The sequence below is a fragment of the Mya arenaria genome, chromosome 15, assembly GCF_026914265.1.
Source record: "Mya arenaria isolate MELC-2E11 chromosome 15, ASM2691426v1".
NCBI classification, from domain to species: Eukaryota; Metazoa; Mollusca; class Bivalvia; order Myida; family Myidae; genus Mya; species Mya arenaria.
In genome coordinates this window covers 46395568-46409098 of record NC_069136.1, presented here as the reverse complement: position 1 = coordinate 46409098, position 13531 = coordinate 46395568, and the positions used below count along the sequence as shown (strand labels likewise).

Genomic DNA, 13531 nt, shown 5'->3' with positions numbered 1-13531 from the left:
CAAGGCGTGGTTCGTAGGTGAGAGTTGTTGGACTTTGTACAACTGTGTACCAGTCTAAAGGGCAGTTACTCAAGGTGTGGTTCTTAAGTGAGAGTTGATGGACTTTGTACAACTGTGTAGCAGTCTAAAGGGCCATAACTCAAAGTGTGGTTCCTATGTGAGAGTTGTTGGACTTTGTACAACTCTGTACCAGTCCAAAGGGTAGTATCTCAAGGCGTGGTTCGTAGGTGAGAGTTGTTGGACTTTGTACAACTGTGTACCAGTCTAAAGGGCAGTAACTCAAGGTGTGGTTCCTAAGTGAGAGTTGCGGGACTTTGTACAACTGTGTACCAGTCTAAAGGGCCATAACTCAAAGTGTGGTTCCTAAGTGGGAGTTGTTGGACTTTGTACAACTGTGTACCAGTCCAAAAGGTAGTATCTCAAGGCGTGGTTCTTAAGTGAGAGTTGTTGGACTTTGTACAACTGTGTACCAGTCTAAAGGGCAGTTACTCAAGGCGTGGTTCTTAAGTGAGAGTTGATGGACTTTGTACAACTGTGTACCAGTCCAAAGGGCAGTAACTGAAGGTGTGGTTCCTAAGTGAGACTTGTTGGACTTTGTACAACTGTGTACTAGTCTCAAGGGCAGACGCAAGGTGTGGTTCCTAAGTGAGAGTTGTTGGACTTTGTACAACTGTGTACCAGTCTAAAGGGCAGTACTCATGGCGTGGATCTTAAGTCAGAGTTGCTGGACTTTGTACAACTGTGCACCAGTCTAAAGGGCAGTAACTCAAGGCGTGGTTCTGAAATGAGAGTTGTTGGACTTTGTACAACTGTGTACCAGTCTAAAGGACAGTACATAAGGCAAGGTTCCTTTAGACAGAGCTGTTGGACTTTGAACAGCTGTGTACCAGTCTTTTAACTGCCATAGCTCATGTTATTTACAGAACTATCTTGAACAGTTCCCCCATATTTTCAAAACATTAGATAGGCTGAGCTTCAAGGCTGTGTTTGGAATCTGCAAACTTAACAACCACAACAATCAACACATATGTATATGTTTATGGGCAAATAACACTCAAATAACTAATCAAATCCTTAGACCATGGGTTCTAAAAACCGGCAATTTGCCGGTCTGGACCGATTTTGACCAAGCCAGACTGATTTCGGTTTCAAAAAGTGTAAAAAAACATTGGTCCGAATTTTTTTTTTTTTAATAATTTCGGTCCGAACGACGGCCAGTAAAAGTTGCAGAAATTGTAATACACAAATATTCATGGGTCATTCACACATTCAAAACTACCCCCAATAGGTCATAAAAGTGTCTTAGTTACCATGTGACTAAAGCGACCAGCTGCTTTTTCCGCTACACTGACTACTCTATAGCATATCTGTTAATTAGCAGACGCTTGCAATCGGTCCAATCTCGTGTATTGGTAGGTCGCAGAAGACACAATTAAACAAACTATGTGTTAATTGTGTGTGCTTGCAGCTATCCTGATTGAGAGTTAAAATCGGTCCATATTTTCACATGGATATATGAATATGCTATGTCGTTGTCGATCAGTACATGATATATCCATTTGTTGATTACCAAACTGTTAATTTAAATTCCATATGTCATTGTTAATCCGAACCCAGTCATATATTGGATATCAACAGTGACATGCTTGATTAACTACATAGTCTGGATGCTGAGTGCGCCTCTTACGTCATTTTAATTCGCAGTAATGAAAAAATCGTTGTCGATATCAAACTTAATGCTTGAAGCCCCGATTATAAATCTAGACATATATTATTGTTCAAAAGTATCCGTTGAATGTTTACCCACTGTAGATGCATTAAGCAAATAAAACATAATACTGTTTCACTATTTGTCGTCTGACCGCTTCCCGACAGCCACAGTTATTTACGATCAAAGTCCTTCTTATTAGAATGCAGCAGAACTCAATGAGAATCTCATTTGAATTAAGCTTGTATCAATGACTATCTGAATCGGCTATGCGGCTCTAGAACGCTCTTTGGAATTGCGATATCGCGAAAAATATTGACAGAAAAGACGTCGCGAAAATGTGTGACATTTCTAAATAATCGGACTTTTGAACAGGCCTTTCTTCTTTATTTAGGGGGGGAGGGGGGAGGGGTCGCCGGATCTAGACCGTTTGCGGCCGGGTCCGGACCGATTGAGGTTCCAAAATTTTAGAAGCGCTGCCTTAGACGTATGCAACATCAGGTCTGAGTGACTTTTAAACTAACAAATAAATGCATAGTCTACTTTACTACATGTAAGTTGATCAACAATTACCTTGAACTGATATCCCCTTAATTGCTTAACTCCACAGAAAATTGTTTGTATAATATCATTATTGAATTTTCATTACAGTTTTTCCAACTTCCATGTCAAGTTAACACAAATCACATAGTATATATTTCATAATGCACTTCACATATTCTCCAAAATTTTGACACACAAATGCACATTTTAATAAAAATAGATAAAAAATCCCCACATAAATCAGTTATATTTATTTCTATGATATTCCAACTTCACAAATCCCAACACCTATATACTCTGCATGGTTTCCAAAACTACTTGTACCCCAAAATTCTTATTACACAAGCATCATCATGCTCCATGTAAATATAGTAACTTCTCAATGGACCAAATGCAAGCCAGGAATGCGTATAGAACAACAAGTATACAGCCAGATAGGGCTTATAAGTTAGGGAAAAATCATAAAGCAAACCATATGTTTTTTGTAAACAAGCAAAATGCAGCAAGATTTTAATGATTCTTAGCATTTGATAAAGAATGAGGCTTTTCAGAATTTTCCCCTGGAAATCTGTTTACCAAACGGACTAATTCAAATAATAAATAACTATGCATACTATGAAGTGGCATCTTTGTGCATTGTCGATGTGTGAAAGTGTAAAAAGAAACAACCTCTGTCTTACAGAACATTCAAATAATGCAAACTGTGAAAGGTTGTTCAATTAAATATGAATGTGTTCTTGTGAACATGGTAGCCATATTGTTTTATTGCAAGCTACTAATGCGAACACTTGTGCCAAGTTATTTTAAAATCCCTAAAGGAGCAGTAAAGTCAATGCAAATTTGTATTCATACATCAACTTTTCCTTGAGGTTGCAGAATTTTTCACCATGCAAAAAATAAATCAGAGTTACTGCCCCTGCCCAACATTTTCACTGTGGGAGGCTAAGATTATTTAGGCCATAATAACCCATAAGACTTTCAGCTGCTAAATTTAACTATTAATTACTCTCTCAAGCACCTCTATAATTTAAAGGTGGATGCTATTTTTGCCCCAAGGTGACTAAGATAAAGCTCTTCTGAAAATCATCTGACAGATCCCACCTGGCAACTTTCATACCTATAATTTGTAGAGGTTTTCATATATTTTTCTGATGTCTCTCGTTGGATTTATTTCTCCCATAAAGCATTTTTTTTGTATTTTGTTATAAAGACTGTTGTTTTAATGTTGCTGTTGTTATTTCTGCTGCAGCTGTTACTGCAGTTTTTTTTCAGAATAATATAATTCCTTATACAAAACACACCACTAAAGGGGTGAGACTGACCAATTAACCAAATGTATTACAAACTCATTCAAGTTTCAAATAAATAGAGGATATTTTTTATTTCAGTGTATGATCATATTCAATTTCACAAGTGTCATAGAAAAACATAATATGCAAGAGCTGTGATATTATATAATAATATTTAAACTTGCGCAACCTTTTTTAAAAGTTCAAATTGGTTTTTTTGGCAACATTTTCTTAAATTGTTTTTTTTTGGCAACATTTTCTGGTTCACAAGTGATGTTTAGTTTTCATCAAAGGGAAGTAACTACAATGGACTTTAAAAGTTGATATTTTTACTCCTTATTTTGAAGTGAAAACATCAAATTGTTATTTCAATGATTAAAATCCATATTTCATCGAAAAGCATGGAAGAAATATCCAAACTAACCCAAAAAAATCACCTGAATTTTTTAAGCTGCACTCTCACAGATATACCATTTTTACATCTTTTTTTATTTTTTGTCTTGGAAACAGCAATTTCTTTTTTTCTATGGCCTCGAACTCAAGTGGCTGTACACTTGAAATATTCTAAAAATAAAACTGGAGATTTAGCTGATGCTCTTCACCATAATCATTACAGAAATCTTGTGTGGTACTTTAGTATATCCTGTAATTACTTTGGGGGATAAATAGAGGAAAATATATGTATTTTTATTTTATAAAAAGATATACCTTGACATTATACTGCTGCACTCTCAGAGATTTGCCGTTTTTACAACTTTTTTATTTTTTTGTCTTGGAATGAGCAAATTGTTGCGTAATTATCTGCATTTAAACCAGTGATAACAGACTTTTGACAAAAGATCAGATCGCAGATATTCATATTTCCGTTCAAAAATTAATGTATTATGGTTTAAACCGTTACTACGGTTTAAGAAAAATGATTAAAACATCAATTTTTGAACATAAATATAATAATCTGCGATCTAATTTTTTGTCAGCAGTCTTATATAACTGGTTTCCATGCATTTTCGCAAAAATTGGCTCGTCCCAAGGCAAAAAATAAAAAAATTGTCAAAACGTTCAATCTGTGAGAGTGCAGCTTTAAACCTATGATAAAGAAAGAAAGGCGTGAAAAGCCTAACACAAAAAGGTTCCGAGTGAAAAGACTAACAATTTGTCTAAAATGGTTTTCCAAGCTGTGTACTCCGAGAAATATACCTCCATATTGTACAACAAATACTAAATAACCTATAAGTATGTTAATTATGATGATGAAAGTCCAGTTCTTTTCATTACATACCTTAATCTGGTATAAAATAACCTGTGTGGATTCTGAGCCAAATACTGTTTTATAACTAACTGACAAAGAAGTGCATTGCAGAAATGTAGTATACGAAAGATTTTAAAACAAAATCTGTATATCCAATAATTTTAATTCTGTTTATAAGAAGTGTGAATTTTGTGATGACATCCAGAGAGAATCGCCTATAACGAATATTACCAATAAAGCAATTATTGTATCAAGTAAATCTGTTTTCAAATGTGCAGGCTGAAATTGTTATAGCACACATGTGAAATACAGAAAAATATGTGATGGTTATATTAAGCCAGAAGCATGGTATTGAACGGGAAACAAGGTATTGAATGTGATAAAAACAGGTATGAATCCCACAAAATATAATAATAATGTGACCAAACCTCGCTTTCCAAACAACTAACTAATGCAGTACTTACATAGCCGTCTTCTTCATCAGACCCCTGTGGCTGAAAATAGAAAGAAAAAATATATCATAAATTGAAATACAAAAATTATTCATCATATATGCATTGCTCCTGACAATTCTGTCTCTATCTCTATTGTGAAAAACTGACGTTCAAATTGCATGAAACGCAATGTGTTCTTCCATCATCATTTATTTGATTTCTGCACTCTGATTGGGCATCATATTTAATTTTAGTTACGTTTCAATTAATCAATTAATCGCTATTTTTTTTCACAGTTACCAAACGAAGAGAACGAATGACTTAATCCTAAGGTTCGCTTAAAATCGTTAATTAACTGAAATAATTCACAGAATATACGAAGCATGTGATACAGTACATAATTGTACTAAGATTTATTTTACATGGAAATATGAGACATTATCGAGACAGAGAGTGAATGTTGGAAGTGTGTATGAGGGGAGAAAATGTGAGTTAAGTATTGGTAAAGGACAAAAATTGGGGGGGGGGAGGAATGGTCTAGTGGTTAACTCAATTATCTGCCTCTCACCCAAGAGGTTGTAGGTTTGAGCTGTAGTAGGGGTGTGTTCAGTTTGCCTCTTAAAACAGACTCTATGCAGTACTGGTTTCTGGCCAGGGAGATGGATCGAGACTGATTCTTATATCAGCTAATTTTTGTCTTCACAATCATGCAAAAATAAATCAACTAATGTATGTACAGCGCTGAGCATTAATTCTTTGAGCTCATTATGGCAAAATTTAAAACAGACTCTCAAAAGATCTATCATAAAAGCCATTAACATTCAATAACTAAGGCTTTAACCAAGGCGACGAAACATTGTTAATGATATATAAGGTTTACATACAATGACATGGTGGGGATGTATTCTATTATATCCAAACACAACCCCCATTTCTGGTTCTCTCTTCATGGCTGCATACAACTATATCTCATCACACACATCATGGCTACACACAACTATTATCTCTTCACTCATCATTGCCACACAACTATATATCTTTTTCAACAGCTACACAAATTTTATTAATGTCCATAATTTGTTTAATGAACCATAGTTTTAGAACATTACACTGATTTTTCAGATCGAATTTCATCTCCTAGTATCCAGTGAATGAAAATATTGCAACAAATTAGTCTGCCCATCATTTCAATAAAAGAATGTAATAAATGCCAGACAAAATATGTTGTTTTCCAACGCAATGCACAGGAATGAAACACAATGCACACTGGCAATCATATATAAGTTAACCAGACATCAATCACTTGAAAATCATATATCTAACATAGCAGACATTTGCCTGTGAAAAAAAAGAATTTTCACCAAAAAAACAAAGTCCAAACCAGAAATATAAGAACAATCTGTATTAGGTCAAATGATCCATAATTCAATATTTCCTGCCATTTAAAGCAAATAAATATTCAAGAAACTAATCCTAGCATTATTCACGACCACAAATTTGTATAATATGGAAAAAATACAGGGAACACTTTATTGCCATATTGTGCTGTAAAATGGTGCATTTCCTGAAGTGTCATAGCAACTTGGGGGGCATGGCCATTTTTCAAACCATTTTCGATCATATACGACCAATAAAACAAATTTCCCCAAGCCATTTCTTTCCATGCTTGCTCTTAAATGGATTGTGAAGAAATTCATGAATAATTGAAACTAGACAAAAGCTTATAAACATGCATTACAACAGGCAAACGCATTAACTTGTGTGAACAGGACAGTTTTGGCTTCTTACAAGGGAAGCAACTGCTAATTGTTCTAACAGTGGTAATGAAGGAGTTATCTACAAAAGTTGTTACTCTGCCAACCAGTTTATAGAATAAAGCATCTATAGTACATATTACGTGGACCTGTACATATATGGCACTCTTACTATCAAATAAGCAGTACCACAATTATCACAATTGTTATAATTTAAAGAAAAAGGATGAATAAATGTAAAAAAAAAAAAAGAAAAAAAAGAAAAAAAAAAGAGTACTAATGCGTGATACCGTAATTTATTTGAAAGAGGAGCAAAAATTAAGGTATTTCTACTTAAACAACAATAGTAAACACAATTAATTTTTTAGAACCTACCAGTTATTTAATATTTGTGAGTTTTCAGCTATTAAATGTTACAATCTTGTTATTGGTAATTATTATTTCCATAAATGCATATGTTCGTTATGCAAGTGTATATTTTGATTTTGAATATGTGTATCACAAAAGTATAATAATTTTTGGGAATTAGAAAACTAGAGAGTCGCAAACAGACGCATTAAATGCTCTTTCTATACATTATATGTACATATATTGTCACTGGTAATATGCATAGAGTTTGATTTAAATAGTTTAAACTGTTTGAAAAATGGCCAATGGTTGCAAATTTTAACACTGTTGCCGCCAGCCTAAAATAGGCATTGAATATCTTGTTGTTAGGCCTAAAAAAAAAATATGTCTGTTTCGGGTAACCCAACCCTACCTATAAAAATGAGCCGACCCTAACTATTTTTTTCCGTTTCTGAGCAAAAAAATATTCGTTAGCGAATAAAGAGTTACGAAGGGCGGATAAATGCGAATTGGACGATCAGAATTATTGTTTATATGATAAAACAAAGTCAGGCAATGACAGTAATGTAGGAAAGACTTCTGTGTGCAAGGAAACACTCTGAACTTACGACAGATTTTGAAAAAAATAAAATAAAAATAAAAAAAAATCCCTACCTACCCTACCTAAACATTTTGGGAAGGTTACCCTAAACAAACAATTTTTTTTTTTGGCCTTATGACTAAAAAAATATAATTAGCTTATCCCTCGAACTATAGCTGTTTCATGTTGGTAACCAACGGTTCAAAAGAGACTATTTTAACACCAAAGGACCAATCAATCGGTTCAAAAGAGACTATTTTAACACCAAAGGACCAATCAATCCAAAAACTACAGCCAACCAACATAAAACAGGCTAATGTGTCTTCATTATTACTGAAATCTTGACAAAAGACATATGGCCACCCATAAACCCTGGCTAGTTCAGTAATAAGACCCCAAAAGGCTTGTAAAAAATCACTGACCAGTTCTGGGCTCCAGTTAATTGTGTCATATGCCATTTTGCCAGCGAATTCTCGATACATTGGTGTGAAGGTGTAAAACACTCCTCTGGCTATTTCCCCAGGAAGATGAAACATGATGATTTTTTAAAACCGCAGTCCAATTACTGGCAAGTTTGCCTTACTATATAGGTGAAAAAAATGGTGTTGCTCTCCGCTATTAAATGCAAGCAATATGGTACTTTAGATGGAATCATTTATCTAGAGTTACTTTATTAATGGACCTGGGTGAGCAATGATTTTAACTGCATGATTTTATAGAGACAAAATTGTTTAATAGGGAGCTTGCTGACACTGTGCATTTTTTGGCAAAATATTAAGTAATTCTTTGGATCAATGTTAACTTTTATGGACTGTTGTGTCAACATCACTTTACATATTGAATTGATTTGAATATTAACACTTCATTAATATTGTTACAAGAAAAATAATATCACTTTCTGAAAAGGTGTCGAGCAAAAGGGAGATAACTCTTATTTCTACTGAGAACTGCCCAACAGCCAGGATATCAGCAGAGTTATTCCTCATATTTAAGCAGTATTACTGCGAGAGGAAGTGGAAGAGGCCTGCCTGCCTGGCCAGTGCACAGGAGGCGAGTGGAGTCGGAGCTTCTAAAAACGTTAAAATAGCGTCAATCACCAAATATAATGAATTTAATATAGTTATTATAATTTCAAACAAAAAACAAAACAAAGCAAAGCTAGGGAGTTTAAAGTAACTTCAAATGGATAAAAAAAAATTATGATTGTGAATTTTGAAACAATTTTTTTGAAAGAAGCAATTTGGCCCTATTTTCCGACAAAACAACATCACTTAAAAAGGTGCTTTGTTGAGACAATATTTAATTGAATCTGCTGCAAAAAGAGGATTTCTCTTCCATTTTACAGGAAATAAAAGTCGCCTTATTCTTATAATGTTCTAGTTGACATTTTTAAACTGTCAAGAAACTTGGTCATAAACTTTCTATTTCCAATGCAGATTAGAGTTGATGATAGAACATTATTTTTCTGGAAATTGTGAAAACAAAATAGTTTTAAGACCGCTGATACCGCTGAGAGATCATAAGAGCTTTTTTATGAGTACCATGAGAGAACATATTAACAAGTAAGCAACAAGATAACGAAGCAATAAGATAATGATAAAAACAAATATTTTCTAACCTGTGAAGGAATGTCCAGTACATTTCCCATACTATTCTGTAGTTTGTCACTTTTTGTGTGCCAAGCATGTAAATCTCAACATCAGAAATTACAGTCCGAAACATTGCAACAACTTCGGGCCTACCTAATGCTTTTAGGAATCACCACTGGCAGACATGTTTATCGTGACAAATAAGAGACTCCTTTGTTAAGGTAGAGAAGTCCTAGAAAAGAACAATGATACAAGTAATTAAATTCCATCTATAAAATGTTATTTTTATATGGAATTTCAGGCAAGCTTTTATGTTACAAATCCAAGAGGGAACTTGGAACTCGCATGATTCTAAGTTATTCATTACAGCACAAAAATGGCACTGCAACAGACATTTGAGAGAAACATGATCATTATAAATGAACTGCACTTTAAAGCTGCACACTCACAGATTGAAAGTTTTGACAACTTTTTTATTGTTTGTCTTGCAACAAGACAATTTTTGCGAAAATGCATGTAAACCAGTTATATAAGACTGCTGACATAACTTAGATCGCAGATTTTTATATTTAAGTTAAAAAATTAATGTTTAATGCATTTTTCTTATACCGTTAGTAACCGTTTACGCCATAAAACATTAATTTTTGAACGGTAATATGAAAATCTTCGATCTGATCTTTTGTCTTCAATTTTTTATCATTGGTTTGCAGATATTTACGCAAAAATTTGCTCTTTCCAAGACAAAATTAAAAAAGTTGTAAAAACAGTATAACTGCGAGAGTGCAGCTTTAAACAAAGAACTGCAGAGTGATTGATACTACTGTTTGCAAGATTGTCACGTCTTTAATGCATCGAATGATTGTGGCTTTAAGTCTCCCCAATCTGACAAGTGAATTTTATATCAATTGCAACATCTATAAGCCTGTCCATTGACTTGGCACATCAGGAAAAACTGACTGCAGTAACCAATGATATGGCATAAACTTTGACTAATCAACACAGACACTGCCAAGCCTGTCAAAGTTGACAGGTAAAAATTTGTAACGTCCGACAACTTTTTCAAAGTAATCGCCCTATACGATCCTATTCACTTTTTGGATGAAAAATGGCCTTTTTCCAAATTTATTTAATATTTAATGAATTTGTGTTTATTTAAAGTAGAAACATGGCACTCTGCGATGACAATTGATATCGATCTTGGCAACACCGTGTTATCAGTCAACCGCTATGATGTCAATTACTCTGCCCATACATCCGGCAGTTTACGCTAATGATAGCTTCAAAAATCAACAATACAAAAATATCAAAAACATATCAATTTCCTTTAAATTGTTTTGTTTCTTGGTAAGAAATAAAGCAAAGGTATTATTATGATTTTTGAAGTTAAATAAACAAGAGATGTTTGTCAAACATTATGCCCCCTGAGCGCCAAGTTGCCAGAAATATTTGGACAATTGAATGAAATATGCATGGACTGAAATGACAGCTGATTTGTCATTGGATGCATATGAGGCAGGTCATCTACTGGTCATACCTAATCTTCATGTCAAGTTTGATGACCATAGGTCCGGGAATTGTTGAGTTATCACTCGGACAAGCTTTGGTCTTCCAACAGACCGACCGACATGTGCAAAGCAATTATATAACCCCTCTGCTTCGAAGGGGGGCATAATTAAACTAGATGTTCACTGAAAACTGATACTTCAACTCATGCATTTAGTGACATATAAATTTCTACTGTCTACTATATAAGAAAATAAAATATGGACAATCAGAAAACCTTTTTTCAGCTTACAGTCACACTGACCTTGACCTTTGACCCACTGACCTCAAAATCAATAGGGTTCATCTGCTGGTCATGACCAATAAGCCTACCTAGTATGAGGTCCCTGGGTCAAAGCGTTCTCAAGTTATTGATCGGAAACCGTTTTTCATGTTAAGGTCACACTGACCTTGACCTTTGACCTCAAAATCAATAGGGTTCATCTGCTGGTCATGACCAATACACCTACCAAGTATGAGGTTCCTGGGTCAAAGCGTTCTCAAGTTATTGATCGGAAACCGTTTTTCATGTAAAGGTCACACTGACCTTGACCTTTGACCCACTGACCTCAAAATCAATAGGGTTCATCTGCTGGTCATGACCAATAAGCCTACCTAGTATGAGGTCCCTGGGTCAAAGCGTTCTCAAGTTATTGATCGGAAACCGTTTTTCATGTTAAGGTCACACTGACTTTGACCTTTGACCCACTGACCTCAAAATCAATAGGGTTCATCTGCTGGTCATGACCAATACACCTACCAAGTATGAGGTTCCTGGGTCAAAGCGTTCTCAAGTTATTGATCGGAAACCGTTTTTCATGTAAAGGTCACACTGACCTTGACCTTTGACCCACTGACCTCAAAATCAATAGGGTTCATCTGCTGGTGATGACCAATACACATACCAAGTATGAGGTCCCTCGGTCAAAGCGTTCTCAAGTTATTGATCGGAAACCATTTGGTATTCCGACCGACCGACCGACCGACCGACAGACAGACCGACCGACCGACCGACCGACCGACCGACCGACCGACCGACCGACATGTGCAAAACAATATACCCCACTTTTTTCAAAAGGGGGCATAAAAATAAGATACATGCTTTGTAGTATAAATATGTTCGTTGTTTACTTCCTGTCAACTTTTGAGTGAAAGTAGAACGCAGTCAATTTCAGTGTCCACAAAAGGAGGAATTCAGGCCTACAATAGGATATTAATTTCAAAATGCATAGACACCATATACATAAAATGTTTCTTATATTTTGTAAAGAGAAAGTGAAAGTAAGATGTCGGACAGTCTTTTCTTTTCATTTTATTGCTGATGGATTTTGACAATAATTGTTTTATGTCCCCTTCACAAAGACGGATTTTTCTTATGACTCCTAACGGATCACACAAATTCACAGATCCATACGATTTGGCCACTTTTAAAAAGAGATGTGTTAAGAGTTATTATAGCTATTAATGGTTTATCATTGATTATTAATTATTACAATACACATTTACGGCAAAATTCCACATTTGTTATGATTTGTCAAGGATAACTACGAGCAACTCAACGGCATTGCAGGGGCTTTTTATCAATTGTATTTAACGGAATGTGCCACATATCAAAGCATATGAAAGCTTTTTTTCGCAAATTTGATCTGTTTACGTGTTGATACAAACAGTTACGAGTTAGTCTTTAAACAAATTGTAAAAAACCATAACAAATTGTATAAATTAATTGCTATGAGTCATTTTTGGATTCTTGAGAGCAGTTAAAGGATAGTTACATGTTATTGCGTTGAGAATAATAACGGATTGTTAAGAGTTATTTGCGGAAAAATCATTCTGTGGACAATCATAAGAAATATTTACATGTCAAAAAAAATGGAACTCCTCTCACAGATCCTTGTTGTGAGTTCTTGACGGAAGCCGGCAAGTTATTTACAGATGCTTACATTTGACTACGAGTTGGCAATCTGTAAGGATTTGTAAGAAAAATTTGTGTATGTGAACAAATAATATATTGTCTCAGAATTCCTATTTAACATCATGAGAGTCAAAAGGATCACTGAAATATGATTTTCTTAGTTTTTGCTCTGGGAATGAGAGTAAGTCTTGTTAATTGTTTTATAGATCATCTTTTGTTTTGCTCCAGATGTAATTAATCTTAATAAAACACATCAATATTGTGAACTTCTTAAAAGTGTTGAAAACCATAGGAGTATAAACATATACTTGGCACCTAACACGCACGTTTGTTGGACACTCAGAGCTACAATATAAATATGTCACTGAATGACAGAATGTTCTAAAAATATATGAAAGGTTTAAAAATACTGTGAAAAAACAACAACAACAACAAGACACAGCCAACAAACAATTTGACCAGTTGAATTGTTACTTACTCTGGTATTGTACAAATGAATTGATTTTGTATATTAAAACGGTTAAAGTATCACAAGAATGTTACGCCCTTGGAGATGTCACTTTTTTCTAATTTTTGTAAT

The 13531-nt window shown here is 34.7% G+C and overlaps 1 protein-coding gene across 9 annotated transcripts in view; it reads right to left on the bottom strand.

The window, feature by feature from the left end:
- Positions 1-13531, bottom strand: part of LOC128220448 (disks large homolog 2-like) — a 144494-nt gene that overhangs the window by 82039 nt on the left and 48924 nt on the right. For 8 of the 9 annotated variants that reach the window (XM_052928842.1, XM_052928845.1, XM_052928844.1 and 5 more), the window contains exon 5: positions 5254-5283. In XM_052928842.1, coding sequence (XP_052784802.1) covers positions 5254-5283 — 30 coding nt within the window. Of the gene's footprint in view, positions 1-2281; positions 2576-5253; positions 5284-13531 lie in introns of those variants that run through there. The other variant, XM_052928851.1, reaches the window with a different exon arrangement.